The sequence below is a fragment of the Vidua chalybeata genome, chromosome 8 (assembly GCF_026979565.1).
Source record: "Vidua chalybeata isolate OUT-0048 chromosome 8, bVidCha1 merged haplotype, whole genome shotgun sequence".
NCBI classification, from domain to species: domain Eukaryota; kingdom Metazoa; phylum Chordata; class Aves; order Passeriformes; family Viduidae; genus Vidua; species Vidua chalybeata.
In genome coordinates this window covers 25,711,076-25,733,610 of record NC_071537.1, presented here as the reverse complement: position 1 = coordinate 25,733,610, position 22,535 = coordinate 25,711,076, and the positions used below count along the sequence as shown (strand labels likewise).

Sequence of the window (22,535 nt, the reverse complement as noted above, 5' to 3'; positions counted from 1 at the left end):
GTAATGACCAACACTGCAGCAAGGAAGGAGCTCCTCCAGCCTGCGGGCTGCAGCCCAGCTCCCGCAGCCCTCCAGGCACAGAGCATGGCAGGGACCCCGCCCAGCTAAACTGAAACTTGTTCCCAAGATGAACTGTTCTCATTCCCTGCACTCTGCAGGCTTCTCATTTTGTTGCTACACTCAAAAGATTTAACAGGTTTTCTTTCAATATTGCTAGGTCAGCATTAAGGTAATTGAATAACTACAGCTCAATGGAAACAGGGGTGTGCTCATTAAAGAGTATTTCCAGTGCAGAAGATTGAGACTAACAAATGTTCTCAACTGACATGTTACAGAAAATCTGCAAGGGAAGTTATACACAGCCTGAATTCAGTGTCAGTAATCCAGAAGGCAAAAAGATGTCAAAGCATTTGAGCTGTGGTATCACTGACGCACCTCCCTGCTGAGAACCTGGACTTCCATGTCCTATTTAAATCATATGCTCCTCAGCAGCAGGGCTCTGAGAAGCTCAGAGTGCGCTAAATTTAAAGACCACTTCTGCAAAGAACCTCCAGACATGTTTCTCTGCTCCTAGGGATAAAGTAACACTTCCCAAACTCTTATTTCATTTTAACTGAGACAGCAACGATGCCTAGTTTGTGCTTAAGGCCAAATATACTTGTACTAGTATTAACAGCAGATTAATCATTGAATTGCTTTTAAAAAATGAACTATTTCTAACATTACAACGATATAATAGCTGTTTACCATCAGCAGAGCCACAGCTGAAATAGCAACACAGAGGGATGCACAGATGACACAGAAGGCTTCAGCCTGTGCTTTCAGCCTGGTGCTCTGAGCAGGCTCCTGCTGCAAGAAGCCCAGGGCATATCCACAGGCATGGGAAGCACCTGGAGCATCCCCCAGGCTGTGGGGGTCAAAAGGCAGGCATGGCTGCCAGCCTTTCTGCATTAGAAATTGAGCAAGAGCTTTTGTAATCTGGAACTGTAAGAAGTCATAGAAACACAGGGAAGAAACTACTGACACAAATACCACCAAAGACAGGCACAACCAATGTTTAGATTTGCTTTCTGCCTTAGCAATAAGGATTACTATTTGCTTTTGTGGAAAACAAAGGTTAAAGACACTTAGAGCTACCACTTGGATATAAGCAGTTTGCTTAAGAAGATTATACATTGCAATTTGGTTTAAAATTTCAAGCATGCATAATAACATAAACCTATAAACTAAACTAGGTCCACCAGGGAGAACTGGAGAATTGTTTCTATAGAAGACACACATTGTAACATTCACCCAGATCTTAGAATTTAGGTTTACTATCTAGTTCATGTTGTATTTCAAAGAGGATCCACCATCAGTATCAGGAAACAAATGAAAGTACACATGAAACAACATCATAAAGCCTACAAAAATCATTGCAAATTCCAACTCTATTTATAGAACAATTTGTCAGGTTCAACACTGCTAACACTGTGTCACTGCTGCGTCCTCCTAAAGGCATGGCAGCACAGCAAACATGTCTTTTAAAAAGAGCAGTCGAGAGCTTTTGTTTGGTTATAAAGTAAAGCTCTAGAGCATTAATACTTAGATAAAAACTTTAAAAGTGTATAATGGATTATTTTTGTAGCACAAAATGGCTTACTTGGTAGTTTCCTGTAATAGCTCGCCCATGCATTAATTTCTTGAATCTATAAAAACGATGTCTAGGTAATTTTTCCTGTAGCTTTCTTTTAAATATTACTCACTCAACACACACATGTAGTTTCTTCATAAGTTTCTTACTAAAACCTTTTTTACTTAATTCTGCCTAGTGCAGAGAAACAGCTTCCACAACTAGTTCTTGCTAAGGGGGGGGTGGAAAACAATAGACGTTTTTGTTGTACTCTTCACATGTTTTGGGTATGTTTGTCACCTTTAAAAAGCATGGCTTAAAGTAAATAAGTACATAAACAAATGTTTAAGTAAATAAATAAATGTTTGTTCCTACATAGGTGGTGAAAATATTGGAAATATTTGATTATACTTAAATATGAAATATTGGATTATACTTATTTCGTGCTATTAACTTTTGAAGGGAAGAACTGTCCCCAGTCAATACTCAACAGGTAAGACAGCTACAGTTAAGAAGCAAAGTGCTTAAATTAGACTATAACTATGGGATACCAGTAGATTCAAAATGAGGGCTGAGGCTCCCTCACAAACAGTCCTGCATAACTGACTGCTGCATAGTTCTTTTAACTCTGTTTATCAACCTGTAAAAATAAAGCCATTTTATACCGTGACTGCTGATTCTTTGGAAATGACAATGGAAATGTGCTTTGTAATTCTCACCTAACAGCAAAATTCAAGGCAACTACTTGCTTGAAGTTTAAATAATAGCAAAATGTAGAACAGGTTAAGGAAAAAGAAATGAAAAAAAAAAATTAATATAAGCACAGTTTTATTTAGCACCTAGGGAGGGCAGGAAACATGAGGAAATGTAGGCTCCTTTTCTTCAGGCTCTGTTTATCTGGGTATTGATTAGCGTGTGTTCTGTCTGCTCAGACATGCTGGGAACATTTTCCTTCACATTGAGCAGTCCAGAAAGGAAGCACTGAAGAAGAATTTGAGGATTAATCAGTGTGTTAATTGAGGTTATCTAGATAATGACAGATGGGAAGAACATACTAAGCAAGTCACTGTGGCAGTCATACTCATCTGTTAAAACCAAAATTAATGGATACACAAACTTAAGTTCACTTGCTTATTGATTTTTATCCAGCTACAGTGGACTATAAAAGAGCTATCGGGGAAAGTTATCCATTAGCTGTCAACTCAGAATGCCTTAAGAAGCAATTGCTAATCCTCCAGTGATATCTCACTAAATCCTAATCTCTACAAATTGTTCTTGGAAGAAGCATTTAACTGGTCATCAAACCAGGTTTTTAATGCTTCTTAAGGATTACTCAACCTGTAACCCTTTGGAGATCATACAAAGTACTAAAATATTCAAAAGCAGATAAAAAGAAATAGATCAGATGGGCATTGTCAACCGCACGTCTACACCCTCCTGCAGTTTTGTGTGCTGTGAAACCAAAACAAAACAGGAAAATTCACCATTATAACAATCAAGTAAATCATCCCAGCATTCATGCAAATTAAGACACTGCTTTTGTTTCAAATCTGCTTCACAATACAATCTCCTATTATAAAAGGGTAAAAAACACTTATCAAGTGGTGGAGACAGATTAATTGATATTTCAGTGCTCATATCATGCCAAATAAACATTAAAGAAAAACACATGATTTACTCACCTTATTAAAATCTTGATTGTCTCATCTAGAATTACATGATGCAACCACTAAAATGGGTACAGCTACAGCAGTGTGAAGGTGATCTAAATTAACAGGTTCTAAGACTAACAGCATTTTAGGAAAGGAGAAAACAGTGATGGAGCTTGGTAAAAATAGAGAATAAGGATCTTGATTTCATTACATAACTGCAAAATTATTAAAATCTCTCTCATATGTAGGTTAAAGGAAGCGAATCATTTTGCTTCCCCGTGCCACAGAAGTGGTTCACTCAAAGATTTTGGATTAGAGTTCTAGAGAGAGCAGAAAGATAAAAATTACTGATTGCAGGTAGTAATCCAGAAAAACAAATGCACTTATCCATAAAGAAATATGCTCTACAACTGCAAATTAAAAAGGATCCCACTATCATCATAAACAGAATATATCGCTACCTAATATACAGTAAGATATTCTATTTTTCAAATAGAAATAGCTGTATTGAGCTTTTAAATACAATATTGTTCTATCTTCTCCTAAATGTTGAGAAATATTAAGAAAATGCAGAAGGCTTTTTCTTTCAAATGGCTTTATTCTTCATTTAATTACCTGCTCAGGGGAATAAAGCCACTACAAATTAACTGATCAAAATAAAGCTTAGTTATCTAGGGAACAAAGGCAACCTACTGTATTTCTTAAAGTTCTTTCACAGTGTATTTAAATATTTATTTGAATAATAATTTCTGGAAATTCGCAAGAATATCAAATTCAGAGGCAGAAAGTGTTGAAAAGGTGCGAACTCATAAAAATAAATACTCCAGGACGTTTAAATTATTCTTGAGGAAGCAGAAGAGACTCATAAAGCCCAGACAACATATTTTTAACTCAAAAATGGACCTCTTTTAAAATTACAGAACAATGAAGACATCTGTCATTCAGAATACATGTTCCCTCCACCCAAATTTATTATTCTGTTAGAATTTCAAAGTACCAGATAATGATCTAAAGTGAAGAGAGGCAATTAAAAAAAAAAAAAAAAAAACAGCTGCTTAACTGTTAAAAACTACAACTTTTTCTTGGCTGAAAATAGAGCCCTGTACCCACAAACACAAATTTCCAAAGTGAGAGTGTAGTGGTACATATATCCCAAAGAAGTTACATATAACCAAGGAGCAGGTGAATTAAAGTGAAATAAGGACCCATATGTTGAGGAGAGGACAGCATGGTTTAGCCTCCTGTCTCTGGGATGTCTGGGGTCCACCTAAGACAAGTCCAGCAGCTGTAAACCCCATGTATTGTAAAGAAAGGAAGCACAAAGGTGGCAAAACACAGGAAATCACATCAAAGCATCATTGCCATTCACTCCAAACCAAGATCTTGAAGGAAAAAACCATCAGGAAACTGGTTCTTCATCAGACTGTTCTGACTGCTCCTCAGCCAACAAACTATTGTTTATTTGGAGCTACAGCTCTCCTGTGGTCATGGTCAGGCACAAACGAACTGTCAAGAACCACAGAAGAGAACTCCTCACGTATTGGATGGGCTGACTACACAAATTCATCTCCTTCAGCACCAGGCAGTGGTGCTGAAATGCCATGTTTAGGCAGAATGGCCATGCCAAGAATGTAAATTAAGGACATGCAAGATAGAATTAGGAAGATAGATCTGTATCACTATAAGAAAATACAAATTTCTAAGGATGATTTCCAAATATTTTATCCCCATGCATAACAGAAAATACAGTCTTATTGTGTGAGGCTATTTAAAAATTAGTCACTTAAATGCAGTGACCATGGGAAAACTCTATCAGACAGGAACTTGAATATTGCTAAAGGTGAAACAACTTTTGAAACTCTTCCTCACAAAATCAAGAATTACTCAGAAGAGAGTGGATAACTTGACAACCTTCTACCTGATTGATGCAAGCAAATACAGAAAATTCTACTCCACTGTGGCCACTTAAAAGATCACAGAATACAGTAAATGGGAAAATGTGATTGTATTCTTGTAGTCTATTATTTTGTTGTTTCTAGCAGCAACAGCTGCTTCTTGGAACAGCAGGAATAGGATATCAGGCAATCAGTTTTGACTCAGTTCTCACAGAAAAACAGAAGCTAATTCAAAACATGAGAGTATGATGCAGCTCAGTTACAACAGAAAAGGGGGGATGACAAGAAAAATCACAGCCATTTCAAGCAACAGGTAAAGCTTTTCAAAATATTTGGGAAGTTGGAAAAAAAGAAAAAGGAAGGAAATTAAATGGAAGGGGGAAAGCCTAAGAATATAAAATATAAGCACTTCAAGTAAGATTATAATATAAACCCAGGAGGGAATGGAGTTCTTCCTCCCCCTGAAAGCAAGAGATCACAACAGAGGAAGACAGCAAGTGAAATGACAATATATCCTTTCTAAAATAAAATCTATCCTGAGCAAATGATTCAGAAAACCAAGAGAATTTTAAAAGCTATTAGGTAAAGGCAATAAATAAAGTATTTAAGTGTATCAGTAACAGGAAGGTTATGAAAGAATCAGATGTTCTACTAAAAGATCAGGTATCAATTATGGATACTGCAGATAAATTACTTCAATGCATTGATCTTTACTGCAGAATATGATGGAGAAACATCTCCTACAAACTTTATATTTCCAGTAGGAACCACTTACAGAGATAATGAAGTACTTACATAAAGAAGCATCATGGAAAGATTCTCGAAGATTACTTTTCAAAGCTCATTGCAAATTCCAGGGCACTTGCCAAAATATAAAGTACAGTCTGATAAAAAAACTCAAAACCATAACAAATGAAGAATCAGAAACATATGTGAAACTATGCCTCTGACTCTAACAAAGGTGGGCCAAAATATCCCAAATATTTCTCTCTAAAGAGTTTTGTAAGATTTTGTTATAGTAGAAAAGATCCATAAAAATTAAGCAAGTTTTGAATACAATCGAGTTATTATCTGCTTAATAGAAAACAAATATCAAATTTATGTTTTGCTGTTGCCTACATAATTTTTTTCCATCCTAATCAGCAAGTGGCAGGGAAATAAAAACTGAGGAGAGACACCTCAGAACTTGTCAAGAAACAAACAAAACACAATGCCATCACTGGACTTCCACAGTAACTTCAAAAGACATTCTGAATTAAGAATTATTTTCTTATTATGTAGAATTTTAAAAGACATGCCTGTCCTTCATGATAACTTTTTTTTTGAAAACTGTATTTTGGATTAAATAATACTAAAAGGATATAAGAATGATGTGAGCACCATTAAGGTGCACACAACATTTTGGGGACAATTCCCTGTTCATTGAGACACATGACAGCCTTTCAGCAAGGTTCCAGAATGGAGGGACACAGCACACTCAGGTGATGAGGATGATGACAATAAAATGTTCATTCAACAGAGACTGCAGTGGCAGCACTCACAAAACATCAGGCTTAACTGGCTAGGAAATGTTTTTGTTTAGGGAATTGAAAAGATGTGCTGAAATATCCCACCGCATGTGGAATTCTCTCTCTAGTCCATATGAATTCTTTCCCTTTGGCAGTACCACCCATTCCAGGAGAATCCCTGGGAGAATACCACAGGATCCTGTGCCAAAGAGCACAACAGGAAGTGTTCCCAGACTGGATCACCTGATGATGGGCACAGCACATCATCGTGGGGCAATTTCCTTCTTAGCTCTTCAATAATTCACTTGCTGGCAGGAACCTTATCATAATAAATTGGGCCTAAGAGAAAGCACACTAAGTATTCACAATACAAACAGTTCCACTGGCTTCTCCAATCTCCTGAGCTTCCATATCTGTCTCTCTCATTTCCTCTCAGCAGAAGACCTCTGCTCCTACCTCTACTGTCCTGCTCTCTGGGTATTTCTGGAAGAGCTTCACTGAACAGCAGCAATGGAAGCATCAGCACAGAACACTGAAAAGGGCATTCACAATTTTACTGCATCAGCAAAGCACAGTAGCATAGCATACATAAAAAAATGAAATGACGGAAGACAGCCCCTGCTAGGTTTATTATGTACATACCCTCTGAATAACACATCACGTGGGAATAGCTGCTATATGTCCCTATTTTAAAAGGTTCTACAGAACCCATCAATGAAACTTCTGTATAGTTATAAAGGCCTATGCTCTGAGAAGCTAAGATTTGAAAAGCAAATATAGCAGAATATTTTAGATTTCACACCTATTGCATGTGGAACCCCAGCCCTACAGTTAATTTTTAAGATGTGCATTACGAAATCCTCCTTTGATCACATCCTGATTTCGTGTGAAAGCTCCAAATATACCATGTGTTGTTTGTTTTACAAAACTATCTAAAGATCCACAAATCAGCCTTTCTGTGATTCACTCCCCAGTGACTATCCACACTAGTCCCACAATCAACTGCTTAGCTCTATGAGAAGTCAGGCCATGATTTACTGAAAGAGTACCTGGAACTTTGGAGAACTGTAAATATTTTTTTTTTTTTTTTTGCAAAATAAGACTGACAGAACCACTGAGAGTCATGCAAAATATAAAACATAAAAACATTGCCAAAACCCTTCTACACAAATACCAGCCCACCATTCACTAAAAGGGCCAGGCATAACTGCTCCAGGCTGGTAGAGTTTCAGTGTGTCTCACATCAGGCCATTTGCAGGCTTCAGTAGTCAGCTACCTGTAGGAAACCCCATGACTGCCTGGGAACACATATCTCACCTTGTGGGGTACACACTGTATACTCTGGTCACAAACAGGATGCCAACCCCATTGTTAATATCACAGTTAATATTCGGTTGTTACACCTCCTTGTTTCCACTTCATTATCCTATTTGCAACTGAAATATTCCCAGCTCTCCATTCCAAATAGCAGATTGTACCACTTAATGGCAATTAAATGCCCTCAAGGCATTAAAAAGGCTATTATCAAAACATGTTTTTCAAGCACCGGTGTAAATAATTTCATATAGGCTTTGAAATTCATAATGAGCGAGTCTTCAATGAGAACGTGTGTGTTTGGGTTGTACATCTAGGTGTTAACACAATATTTATCCTCAGTAATAACTACTGATATGAAACCTTTCTCTAAAATACTGAGTACATGAACATCTTAAGATGTTAAACAGTTTCTTGCCCACCACTAGTGAGTTTCTCTGCTACAGACATTGGTTTTAAACCCCAAACCTCACAGGAGGAAAAATAAGCAAACACTTAGCAAGCTTACATATTTACACTTGAAACCCAAGCATATCAGTTCAAGTTATGAAAAACATTTCAGCTAATTTAAAAATCAACAAACAACCCAAACTTTGTTGACACTGGAATCTTACTATTGGAAGGAGGTCGAAAAAGACACAGTAAAAAAACATTTGACAATTTTTCTCCAGCTGTGTTGATTGATTTATTACAATACCTCTCCCATAAAACTTGTCTCATTCTCCATCTGAGATTCCCTCTAATAAATGCATTTTTATTGTTAGATTTTTTTTAGAGATCAGCATAGTTACACTTCAGAAAAGTCAACTATGAGCAAATGCAGAACAACAGACTAGGCTAAGCAAGTCACTCCTTTGTAACTGTTTATTTTAAATGTTAGCTAGAGCCCACTTATTCTCACTTATCTCATTGGGTTTGGATTTGGATTAGGATCCCACCTACTCAGAGAACATTTTGACTCTATCTATAGAAGACTACACCATACTGAAAGTGTTTCTTCCTTTTGATGTGAGATATGGCAACAATAACACTTTGGTCCTAAAATATAACAAGACAGTAATATAAAGCATAGTAGTTACTAAAATTCCCAGTGACAAGTGATTATAAAGTTAAGCTAAAAAGATTTAAATGGGGTTGTCATAATGGCAGGCTTTGGCCTAATGAGTGTCCCAAATTCAAACTTGATTCCACTCACAGCAGGAGAAAAATAAAGAATTACTAACTAGAGTAAGTGGCTTGCTAGGGTGTCTCACAGACAGCCCTGCCCTCCTGTCAGATACAGGATACAGCTCTGTCAACTGGGGACAGATCTTGGCTATATTTGGAGATATATTTTTAAATCACCCAAAAAAATAGATGCTTCCGTCCCTTCCTCTTTAGTATTTAAGTCCAATAGATTTCACTGTCAGAGAATTGTTGGAAATTAGCAGACACTCAAGCAACAGAACAACCAAGGACATCAGGTATTTTCTGAAATTTAAAATAAGATTTGTGAGGTATATTTCCTTCTTATTTTTGAATATTCATCAATACACACCTTACATCTCATCTGTACTTCTTCATCATGTCTTTATTTCACAAATAAGAAAACCTGAGCTTGAGGAAAAGGAGGGGATCACTCTTGGTCTCCTAACTTCCAGTAACCAACAGTCTCAGAACTTTTACTGTCATTGAGGTTTTAACTACTTTTTGGGACGAGCAGCAGACCAATAAGCAAGCTAAACTAGTGAGAAAGAAGTCACCACTGCTACAGCCACTTTTTCCCTAGTGGAAGGGGAAGGGGAGGGTGATTTTTTGTCGAGCTGTATCGGTGGAGGGCAGAGCCCCAGAGCAGGCAGGGCAGCGCCGTTTATTCACGCCTGAGCGCTGCCTACAGAGAGGGATCGCCACCCACGCACTATGGGATTGCTTTTTCTGCACCCAGAGGGAAAAGTTACTGTGTTATGTAATGCATGAAATCATTATACAAAGTAACCAACAAAAAGGTGAAATGCACGTGGATCTCTGCTATTAGGTTTGGGATGTGGGGTTTTTATACATCAGCTTACTTTTCATAACAACTACTGAAATTGCACATCACGTATTCTTAATTTGATATCCTCCTGGTTTCCTTTATTTGTGTTTTGATTATCTCAACCTCCATTTAGGCAGAGTTGAACTGAACTTCAGAAGAAATTAATTATGTTTGGACTCTAAACTCCTGTCAATGAAGAGTTCTCATGTAAAACATTCAATCTAGTGCCTGTCTGTGGTCTATCCTGCTTCTTGCTGTGATTCTTACAAAACTGCTGACCTACAGCTCCTGCTGAATACTCAGTTACACATGAGCTCCTCAAATTCTAATTCTATTCCACAACACAAAAATATAGGAAATTTCTTGTTAAGTAGTATTTGTTAGGATAAAGGTCCAAGAGTCTATGCTTTCATATAGACTGCATTCATAAACAGGATTAAAAATGTGAAAAAAAATATTAAGAGAGTGTTACAATTTTAAGGGGTGATTGAAAAATAATCTCTAATTAAATAATACAAATGTAATGTGTCTAATTAATTAGATATAATCTTACAGTATCTTCTTAAAAGCATTTAAAAAAAAAAAATAAGCTCCCTAATAGACTCAAACTGCTTTTAAGCAGCCAAAATTCTCCGAGTGTGCAAATAAAACATCTCAGAAGCATTATTAATCTTTTGATCATCTAACATACCTCATCCTCACTGTAGGACTCTACCCACCATCATCTCTTTAGTAAGGCATTTTATTGCTATGCCTGTCCAATATGCTTTATTTTCTATAGGTACATCACTGACCAGTCAAGTGTTCCATTAAAATCAGGGCTAAATGTATTTTAATTATTGTAAAATTTAAATAAATATGTGTTCATGGTTCCAAATTATGCACTGTAAACAAACCAGGAATGAGGAGTTCAGTAGCTCCTCAATCTGTGTGTGTTCAGCTCATATTTATAGATCCACCTTACAGCAGCAAAGCAGTGGCTGGCTACAAATCCCCTACATCTGCCAAGGTGACAGAGGACAGCTTTCCAAATGTATGCAAACACAAGGTGCAATCCAGCCTTATAGTACACCCAAATACTGAAATCCAGTAAGTGCAAGTGATCTTTTCAGCCCCCTATAAAATAACAATTACGGTATCAAACTCTTCTCCTCTTAAGCATATCACACACTAGCATTTCAGCTTCACATATTCAGATTAAATCCAGCCCTCCAAGAACTAAAACCTGAGAGAATTTCCTATTGCAGACAGATACTTCTAAAGCCAATTTAAAATATTAAGTTACGATTCATGCTTTTCATTTACAACTAAGTAGGGCTCTGTAAAGAATGTGCTCCAGATATGAAAAGATATCAGAAGCACTTCTTTCCCTTCTGTGTGTTTGTAAGTAACAAGGCAGGGTAGCTCATGCTGACAGAGACGAGGCAGAGGTTGTGTCTCCCCAGACCAGGCCAGCCTGGACACAGCTCACTCTGTCACCTCTGCTGCCACCCACCCCGTTTCCTCTGTAAGACAAGGTGACAGCAAATGTTCACCCCCCTCAGTAAAAATGAGACTCAGAGTGTCCTGTGGGTGCTGCAATTTCTCTGTTGGTTTTATGATGATGGGCATCAAGGTCCTCACAGCTCAGAAGGTAATCAGTCGAGGCAAAGGTACAACCCCTCAGCAGAAGGGGTAGAAAGAGAGCCAACGTGCTCTGTGAAAACCTGCTGCAGAAGCACAGCCTCAGCCAGTAGCAGACTGCATCATTTTACTAGCATTACCTTGAGGTAGTCACTGAATTTAATAGTGTGTATATTAGAAACTCAGAAACAGCACCAATGATTACTTTCACCTGTAAAGAGAGTATAATTCATAAATTGTTCTGCTTTCCAATCTGTATTTTTCTGACTAACATTTTTTTAAGGATGAAAACTAATTGTAACCAACTTTATTACACTGAGATACAGCTGACCCTGTGAAATGTGTGGTATGCTCTATTATAATAAATAATAAAATAAAGACTGAAATTTAGATTGAAATCTAAAAGCAAAAGAAACACAATCTGCTTAAGGAAAAAGTCATTGCTGTATGTCTTTATGCATTACTTTAAGCTTTCTAGTTATTACAAAGAAACCAAACTAAACTAAACTAAACTAAACTAAACTAAACTAAAATAAAATAAAATAAACACTGAGGGGATTGAACTTTTACCACTATGACCATTATGTATCTGGGCCAGAATTCAGGCTAGAGACTGATGTGGTTTAGCTACTTATGAAATAATTATAAAAGTACCTCTACCCTTCTAAATCAGAACTGACATTCATCAGAATAATCTCCTCAGTAAAGTTCCTGAACCCACTGCCCACTGAACCCTGGCAGAGCAAAGCCTGGTAGGAAAATCACCATATCAGTTCAGTGCAGCTTATCGCTGGGTTTCCAACAAAACCCCTGCTTCTCTTTTGTGAATTCATTCACAGATTGAACAAGAAAATTAATTTTCTCTCCACACAATACTACTCTTAAAAACAAACAAAAAAAACTAATAAAGCAACCTCTTTGGAAGACAATTAATAGATTGTTTTTAGCAAGTATTATACAATAATTCCTAGTCAAAGCTTCTGAGATAGCTTAGTACTACTCTAATGGTAACCCACTCAGCACTTGTACTGTAATTCACCAGGGGAGTGGAAACAAAGAGGCCCCACATTTTTTTTAATATTCAATGGTTTAATATTCAAATTACTCTGCCACTGGGAAGGGCAGTTAGCTACAGCTCTGAGGCACCCTGAACACACTACTGGAAATGCTATTTTCCTATGCACTGAACTGGGAGACAGAAGTAACCATTAGCCTTGCCCAATGCAGCACAGTTTTCCAGGTTAGCAACATTTTCAGTGCAACTTTCTTGGTTTTGTTAAAATCTTGATTACATTCAGAAGCAGCACAGCAAATTCAGGCTGAACATTTTCAACCTTCCTTGTCAACCACTTGTCACTGCAGTAAAAGTACACCACCAGCACCCTTCCAGGAGAATAACACACCTTATCTCCATCCCTGCCTTACAAGTTCTGACATCAGTGAGAATACTCAGCTCTGGAAAAGAGACTATTTGCTATTAATACTAATTTATTGGTTTGCTATTGCACAGTGCTATAGCCCCTCTATCTGGTAACAGCCAGCAATCAAGGCTCAGTTCTTGCTGAACTAGAATCTTGAACTTTTACAGGAATCATACCGTGAAAAGAACAATATTAAGTTTATTTCATAATTTTGACTTCAAAAAATAATAGATCTTTAAAACACATCTTGCCATCCCTAATGTTTTAGAAAGCATTCTTTATCTATAAGCTTCATGAAAAAGTCATATATCTAGCATATATCTAGCTGAGAACATAATACAGAGAAAAACTACAAATCAGAGATATTCTCAAGAATAATGAAAAACAAAAGTCAGGAAAAGAAAGAGTTTAAAAGTGATGTGTAAAAAGATTCATGACCCACGTGTCTTGTCACAGTCTACAGCTAAGCAACTAAAGTCCTCCCAAACACAAAGATTTTACTACAGAACTCATTTCAGGCAAAGGATAAACAGGATAATGATATATTTTTCAAGGCAGTGCTAAGAACACACACACAAAAAAGAAAATGTTCTAATGGAAACTCAGTTCTAATAAGCACATTTAAATAATGTTGGCAGCTTTTTAAAAGCTGATGTACATTTACTTACACAGACATGTTTTGTAAGCACTCACACTGCAACCTAAGACAGACGAACACATTTAATCACACAGATGTTCACAAAAATTGGCCCTGATCCTGCAGATCCATAACTCTACAAAACACAAAATACATCACTAGCACACCCTAAACTGGGCCTATAATGTTTGCAAAACTTGGCCATACAGCAATCTCCTTTTAAAAAATGGAAGACTAAAAACTACTTCGTTCAGCACAACATCTACACAGAATACTATCAGGATATTTCTTCCTCAAAGCTTTACTATAAGAGTTACAAAATGACTCTGTGAAAGACCTGAATTTTCATAAAAGCTAAAATACCAGTTAATATTTCTATGAAGAGCACCTGCCACGTTGCACTGCTAATGTGCATCTTTCCTATCAGAGGAAAATACAAGTGGCAGGTGGGGATGGGACACAACTGTGCAGCCCTTAGACTTGCCAAGAGATTAATTCAAATTTTAAAAGAAGAAGAAAAGTCAGAAACCCAAAGACCAACAAACAAAAAGATGTTAAAGTAAAAAGAAGATACTTTGTAGCTTTCTGGGTTGATTTTACAGGGGCCAAAGCAGAATTCAGGTATTCCAAATCAAACCTTCAGGTTGTCTTTTTACTGGACAGTGAGCCTTTTCCATTGTACCTGAGCTTTCCCCAAATGTTTAACTCCTGCAAAAAATAAATAAAATCACTCTGAGGAAAAAATGTAAATCAATTTGGACTTAAAAATTGGTTGTTCAACATGATAAGAAGTGAATTATCTTTGAAGCTGAATAGTTTATCTCCTACAGTCAGCAGTAAACATATCAGCACCAAAAAAAAAAAAAAAAAAAAAAAACAAACAAACAAAAAAAAACCAGAAATCAGGAGTAATGTGTTGTAAAAAAGACCTGAAAGTCATGGAATCCTCCTATTTAAAGTCTACAGGAGAAACACAGCTTTGGAAATCCAAAATACTTGTCTCAGAAGACAGAAAAGACAGAATACTGGAATAATTATTTCCTATATATTTTTAAACATTGCTAGGGTAATATTGAGTACATTGAAAAATGGAAACAGCCATTTAAACAGTTAGCAATAAGCATTTAGTTAATATATTTTTCTGCACTACCTCCAAATTTCACCAGGAAGAGTTGATCCAATTAGGCATTTCTTCCATGAAAAGGACATGGAAATTTGTAAGTGCAGTTGCTATTTTAATTTTCCTTGTGGCTGCTTTATTCTATTTTTTCCTCTTGAAGGCATTCTACCAAGGGACCCCAGAAACCTGTGTGACAGAAAGTAGAAATCCATTCAAAAACCACTCGCCCACTTGTGCGTTCACTTTCTCTGTGCTACTTACAGGCCACCTGAATGTTCATCCTCTATCTTGTCCAGGTTTAAAATGCCCTCTCTCCACCCTCACAGGGACCTCCTTTCCTCCAATGAAGATGCACTTTACTCAGTGGAGTGGCTTGAGATTAGACGTGAGGGGAAAATAAAAGAAAGCAAGCAGGTTTATGAGCTGTCCACCTTGGAAATTCAGTTAGCCATGAGAAAACAGACCTGCAGTTTTGATCTGAAGCACAGCTGTCTCATTAAATGACACTTCCAACCCCCACCATATTGAAGGAACTCAGTCCCTTGGAGAAGGAAAACTTCTCCATAACACAAAGTATTTCATTGTTTCTCCTGATTTCTGTCTACTCTTGTAATGCAAAATAATAATAAAAAAGTACTTGTGCTTAATAATAACAGTGACTACAAATCCCTTCCACACAGCAGAACCTGAAAGAGACTTCCAAATTAAAACAGATGCACTTCAGCTTGGCATTCAGTCTAACTAGCTCCAATGAAACCTCTGGGTTTCTTTTGGGAACCACACTGACCGGCAAGCACCAGAACCGAGGCAGCCAAAGACTGGCCCTGGGCTTACTACAGGCTTTGAGATCCTGATCCTCCTCAAAAACTGGCACTGTGCAAATGCACAAATCCATGCTTGTATTTTGTGTTTGGACACACACATGCACAGCATTGCAAAGTTGTTCAAACGAAAAGAAGCTCCAAAAGAAACCACCAGGCTCAGAGACAAACAAGCCTCTGCTTTTAACAAATTTACTTATATATGCTTGTGACCAAGTCATCCCACATGATTTTACTAGGCACTTCTCCTTGTGCAGCATGTTTACAAAACAATCACAGGAGAAATCAACAAAACCAAACACTGGTAGTTTCAGGTACTTCCTGAAAGCCATATGGGCTATGAAACTGAAAGTCAAGGCCAAATCCACAGCAATCCATGTGTTTACTGGGCTTTGCCTTCAAAGCAATGAGTCATATGATAAATGCACTGTGCAACACTAGACACAATTCTGTAGAGACAGGTCTTTTGCTTTAATTTTTAATTTCCATTTTCTGTGGGTTTAGATAAACCATGAACATTACTTTAGCATAATCCTTTGCAATGAATCAATATTCTAATTTAATAATGGTATTCTGTTGTCAACATATAATATATCACATAATGTCCTTGTATAGATGCAAAAAAAAAAAGCCAAATAAAATTCAAGGCTTTGTTTTCACCAATGATCACAGGTTAAATCAATGTAATGATAAACTCTATAGTCCCTAGAAGAATTTCCTTCAGGGTTAAAAATCAGCATGGAATAATTTCAGCCATATCCCTCCCACTCATCATGCCAGTGCTGTGCAAGCTCTTCTAGGTCATAGGATGCCAACAATAACTTTAATGAAGGGAAGAGAGAAGAAATATATCTGAATAGAATCAATGTACATATCTGACTGGGTCTTATTTAAATATTCCACTTCTTTATGAATTCAGTGATAGCTGCTCTAGTCCCTAACTGTAAAGAAGATTAAAAATAGAATACGGAATTAAGTCCAGTGTCCTCTAACTTAATTGAAACAGATAAAGCAAATTATAGCTGTAAAATATGAAAAATAAATTACAATAACTTTTACTTCAGTGATGCAGCTGCATGTCTGTGTTTGTTATTTTTACCTTGAAAGTCCTGTCAACAAGTATCTAAGACAGGAAACACAAATCTAATCATGTCTGTGGCACTGACCAAGTGTATGTGAATAAAAATAAGTGAGAATGAAGAAGAAGCAAATGCTCTTAAAACTCCCAGTTGTTTTTCTCAGTACTTTTTTTCAATTCAACAGCTTTTGAAGCATTTAAAATTGGTAGATAACTGGCATATTAGTCTCAGTTAATGCCAAAGGCACGTGCTCTGCAGTCACATGTGCTTCCCTCGATTCAATGACAGCTCACGCTCGTCATGCCAAGTGCTCGCGATCCATGTCATTTGCTGGCAGAATGCTTCAGAGCTCTGGGAAGAGTAGGTCTGGTTTTACTACGGTTTGGCACCTCCCACAACACCCTCCAGTTGGTGAAAACCCCGCAGCTCCATCTAAGTGTCATCCTTAATGTGAAAAAGATATTTGAGTCAGTGCAAAATAAAACAAACAGCTTTTACCAAAATGTCAGTGCTGGTAGCAGTGCATCTGCCAGATGCTTGTTACTTGAACCCATGCTGTGCATAACAATCACTCAGAGATATGACGAGGATAAACGACTGGACCAGAAAATCTTTAGCAGGAAATCAAAGTATACTCAGACTCCCAAAAAAAAAAAAAAAAAAAAAAGGTTGCAATTGGACTTCACAAGATACATTGATTAAGTGTTCTGTAACATCTCTTTTCTTGGTTACTATGCATTAGTTGAGCCCCACCTGCCTGACCTCAGTTCTCTGCATTAGCCTTTGGTCATATGAACACAAGAGAAACCACAGTGCTATTTCATAGCTGAATTCACACAGGAATTCTTTTAAGTACAGTATCTCAATTTGAAGATAATAACATTACTGAAGAACCCAGAATACCATGAAAAATGCATATTGGAAAAATCAGGGCATGACTCTTTAGAAATGAAACCGACGGCTTGATAAAAATAAAACTTCACTAGCATGTTCCAGCCTGTTGGTTGATTGTTTTTGATCTACAGGCTGGAATATCCTTCTAAATTAGTGATTGACTTTTACACTGAGCACTGGATGAAGAGGCTTAGGCTGAAAAGGCATGGTTCATAGTTTATCATGGAAAACACATGCAGGCACAAGATGCAGAGAGAGATTTGGTGAGTAAGTGGCTTTTGCTTAGTCAGAACCTGAAGGATCTTCATCAAGAACTTTCAAAACAGCTAACAGATAGTTTGACTTTGAGTGAAACACAACCAAGAATTATTGTCATTATGCACACCCACAAAAAAAAGAGAGATTTCACAACATCTCCTCCGATGAATGCACACACAGAGAAAAGGCTTTACCAACACTTATTCAGGTGGGCTATCATCTGGCTTCCTGGAGAAATAACTCCTGATTTGCCTTTCATTTTCCTAAATCTTGCTTTGAGCCCATTTTAACATTTAAAACAATTAAATAAACTACAACACAAAACTGGTATAAATAAAGATAGCTGCTTCTTTTCTTAAAAGCTGTGGCATGTTAAATAACCTAGGACTCCCGCCCACATATGTGCCTTGCCAAGCCAGAGGATGACACAAGGGCATGCACTATTTTGAAGGCTGGGGCATGAGATTTATTGTGTCAGATTTGTATTCACAAGGTACAATAGGATCCATGACTTTCATTTCAATAGCAGCTGGAACAACGGGCACAGAAGGAACATGCAGCTCAACCTGGGAAATTAGGATGAATTTGTTAAAAAAAAAAAAAAAAATCCCTTTCTTACTGAGAGCTATTAGAGGCAGACACAGATACTTGCTTTGGGGTCACACCATGTCAGTAGTTCATAGCACAAAAACTGGGTTTCTCCTTTCTCTCCCCTCAGTGGCTACTGCAGCCGCAAAGAATTTTAAACGTATCCTTAGAGATGCTTGTATGTATCAGAAGAGTACAGCTGTAGGCTTTAAAAAACATGTTCATATGCCCTACAAATTCAAATCCTTTTTTATGTAATCTATTTAATCTTCCATTAATGATAATCTCTGCTATCAATGTGCCCAAACAGGGTCAATTTCTGCCGGATTTGCACTTCTTGCATTTCCATCCTATAACTGAGCTGCATTTAATGAAGGGAAACAAACACCCTGCTGTAAAAGGTATTAGCAGCCTCCCTAAAACAAAAAATAGTTAGGAAGCTCTGCAACTGCCAGGAACATTTCAAGATTGTGGTTTTTCTTCTTCCTTTGTGTGTCTTGCATAGAGGAGAGTCCTGCCAGCTGAACATTATTTATTAATCAGGACATTCCTGCCTTCTATACCTTGTAAGGAGACAGCCTAGAGGGGCAGAAATTGCTGTGGATTTCTCTTACATATCCAACGAGACAGAAAGGGAAGCAAGGAAGAGATTGCAAGGAAGCATTTAGACCCCGACAGATCCCACCTGGCAAGCCCAGGCAGATACACACACGTACATCACAGCAGCTTGAAGAACCATGTAGCATATCTGGTTCACACAAGGAGTAAGAATAGACATATGGGTTGAAAATCTGGCTTCATTTGCTGCTTTGTTTTTAAGAAGTGCCCTATACAGCTCCCCACACCTGAGTGAAACAAGCTGCATTGAGCTCCACAAAAGATTTTCCTTCTGGTAACTTCCAACTACCTTAGGTTCTATCTACAAAACGTGCAGGCTTGGACACACCTGTAAGGGCTGCTTCTCCCTCAATTACTGTGGCACACATAAGCAAAACGAGTTATTGCCTCGTTAGCTCTTCTGATTTAGTGATAGTTTCATTTGTAATCATCCCCAGCCATCCGCCACCTGCACACCCACCCACCCACACATACACATCCAATTTGCTGCTCTTCTCCCAATTTTGTCAATTCACAAGATCAGCTTGCACTGCCTATCCTCTCTGCCCCAGTGCTTATCAACAAATAGATTTAATAGACAAAATAAAGTTCATACTGCTCTCCAACAAAATCCTCCAGCAGAACACCCCTACATTAGCATACAAAAGGGGAGCCCTGGGCTGTAAAAGGGATTCAATTGAACTGACTTTACCAGCAGCAGTAAGAGTTAATGGAGGACACCCGGCTTTTCACTTCCTCTACTGCATCCAAGAAAGCTCAGAATACTATAATACAGTAAAATTGAGCATTTCACTAAATAGCATCTGACAGAAGTTCTTCTGGCTAAGATTGCATTTGTCCTAAGTAACCTTTATGAGAAGCTGAAAGTTGATGCACCCAGACCAAATGGATTTTCAGCTTTAGCCCGAATCCCCTAGGTTTGTGCTTGGGAGGGTGGGAAGAACCAGCCACCAAGCATCAATCGGAGAACTAGCCCCCTCCTCTGCTTAAAAAAAAAATAGTCAGTTACGGCAACACGGTGCTCTGGCTACACACGGGAGCCGGCAAAGCTCTGGGATGGGTCTGCATAGCCGCGGAGTGCCCCGGGCTCCTTCCCGGCGGAGCTGGCCGCAGCTCCTTCAGGAGTGGGGCGCTGGGACGGAGAGAGCATTCCTGCGGAGCCCGCCCTCGTTTCGAGGGAGACGAGCGTGCGGGAAGCCAAACTCCGTCACCAGCAGAGAAGCACACGCACAATCCAGCCCGCACCTGCTGAAGACTACTCTCTCCACACTGCTCCTTGGGGGGGGTCATCACTACTCCCTCTCGCTCAGACACCCCCCCCAGCATCTCCTAAGTACCTTTCGTAGACCAGCCTAGAAGGGGAAAGGGGGTCTGCAACCTTCTTAAATCCACACTGAAAAGCAATCTCCTCAAATGGCTGCTCCTGCCTCAACATCCATCACACAAGCAGGGAACTCGCAGGGGGTAAAAAGGGGGCGCAAGCGGGGAAGGGAGAAAGAAGCGCAAACTTCGGAGCTCTCCGGCTTCCCGCACGGCAGCAACTGTACGGGAACGACACGGTGGCCACCTCTGACCGACGCATCGCCCCGGCCCGACCCCGCCGCCGCTCGCCCACGCCGGGTCTGGACGGGGCGAGGCGCGCACCGAGCGGCCCGAGGGCGCGGGGCGGCCGGCGACACTTACGGGTTTTGGGGGTCGTGCTGGCCTCCGGCGTGGTGGTGGTCGACTCCTGGAAGGGAGACAAGGTCCAGGACGGCGCCGAGTCGTGGACGTAGATCTTGTAGGAGGAGGTAGCGTGTGCCGCAGTGGGCCAGGCGGGCAGCGGCGGGGTGCTGGGGGCGGCGGGCGGCGGCCGGGCGCCGCGGCCGGCGGTGCCGGGGGGGCCGCTGGCGGGCGGTGCCGTGTGCGGCGACACGGGGTGCCTGGCCGCGGTGGGCCGCGGGCCGCCCCGCGCAGGGCCGCGGGTGCCGGGGGGCCGCGGGGGAGCCCGGCTCATGGTGGTGAGGCGGGGGCTGACACGGCTGGGCGGCCGCGGCGTGGCGGCGGCGGTGGTCTCCGCGCCGCGGGGGGGGGCGGTGGGCTTGGAGAGGAAGAAGGGGTCCTGCCCCACGCCCTTGGCGTCCATCAGCTCGGTGGGGACGTACTCCTTGACGGAGCCCACCACGATCCACTTGAGCAGCATGAGGCTGAGCCCCAGACCGATGAAGCCGATGAAGAGGGGTACCACGCAAAGCCACGTCTGCTGCCGGTTCCAGACGATGCAGTCGCTGCAGCGCAGCTCCCGCGGCGGCCCCCCGGCCCCATCCCCGCCCGGGCCCCCCGCCGCAGCCGCCGCCTCCGCCGCCCCGGGCGCCGCGGCGCCGGCAGCCCCCTCGCTCATCCTAGGGGCCGTCCGCAGCGCCTCCGCGGCCCCGGGGCATCAGCGCGCCGCGGCTGCCGGCGGCATGCGGCGGAGGAGAGCGGAGGGGAGCGCGGCGCGGTGCGGAGCGGGCGGCGGGAGCGCCCCGCTCAGTCACGCCGCCGGCACGGCATGCCCCGCGCCGCGCCGCGCCGCCCCGCGCAGCCTCCCGCGGCCGCGGAGTCAGCGGGACGGCCGCGCCATCCGCCGGGTGCCCGACTCTAGCGCTGCTCGCTGCAGCCTCGTCGCTCTTCTTCTTGTCCCTCCGCTATAAGGTTTTTCTTTTCTTTTCCTTTTTCTTTTTTTTTTTTTTTTCCGAGTAATAAGTCGCAGGGATCAGCCTCCGCGGTTTATTTATTTTTTATCCCAAGCGTGCGGCTCCGGCGACGTGCAGGTAACATTCCTTCACATTCACGCACCTTCTCGCCTTTCCTCTCCCCTCGGGGCTTGGGGGATCCTGTCTTTCCGTCTTTCTTTCCTTCCTTCCCTCCCCCGCCCGCTCGGCTCCTGCCTATGCCCGGCCGCGGCGCAGCAGCATCCCTCGGCGGCTCCGCGGGGAGGCGGCGGCGCGGCGCAGCGCACCCGCCACTCCGCGGCCCCGCGGCCAACCCGCGGCCGGCGCCGGGCCAGGGAGGCCGATCCGCGGGCGGGGCCCGGGGCAGGAGGCACGGCTCGGCACGGCTCCGCGCAGCTCCTCCGCGCCCGCGCTAAGTCCAGCCCGACATCAAAACTCCGGCGAGGATTCCCGAAAAAAAAAAAAAAAAATAATCCACACACACGCAAAAATAAAAATTAAGATGAAACCCTGGAGGGGAGCGGCAATGACCCAGTCGGCAAAAAAATATACGGATCCGGCAAGTAAATGGGCACGCAAAGGCAGCTCCTGCCAAGCTTGCAGCTTCGGCTCGATTGTGTATTCCTCTGGCAGCGCCGCGGAGGCAGGCGAGCGCGCACCGAGTAAGGCGCCTCCCACCAAAGCCTAATGGTGGTTTCTTAATGCGCACAAGATAAATAAATGATCCAGGCAAACCCCTCGGGAGGGTGTATGCTACGGCAAAGGGAGCCTAGGACAGAAAGGAAAGG

At 41.0% G+C, this 22,535-nt stretch overlaps 1 protein-coding gene across 2 annotated transcripts in view; it reads right to left on the bottom strand.

The window, feature by feature from the left end:
- Nucleotides 1–21,434, bottom strand: part of NRG3 (neuregulin 3) — a 344,543-nt gene extending 323,109 nt beyond the window's left edge. For both annotated transcript variants that reach the window (XM_053949435.1, XM_053949434.1), the window contains exon 1: nucleotides 20,738–21,434. In XM_053949435.1, the coding sequence (XP_053805410.1) occupies nucleotides 20,738–21,434 (697 nt within the window). The remainder of the gene's footprint in view (nucleotides 1–20,737) is intronic.
- Between the last annotated feature and the right edge of the window lie 1,101 nt (nucleotides 21,435–22,535).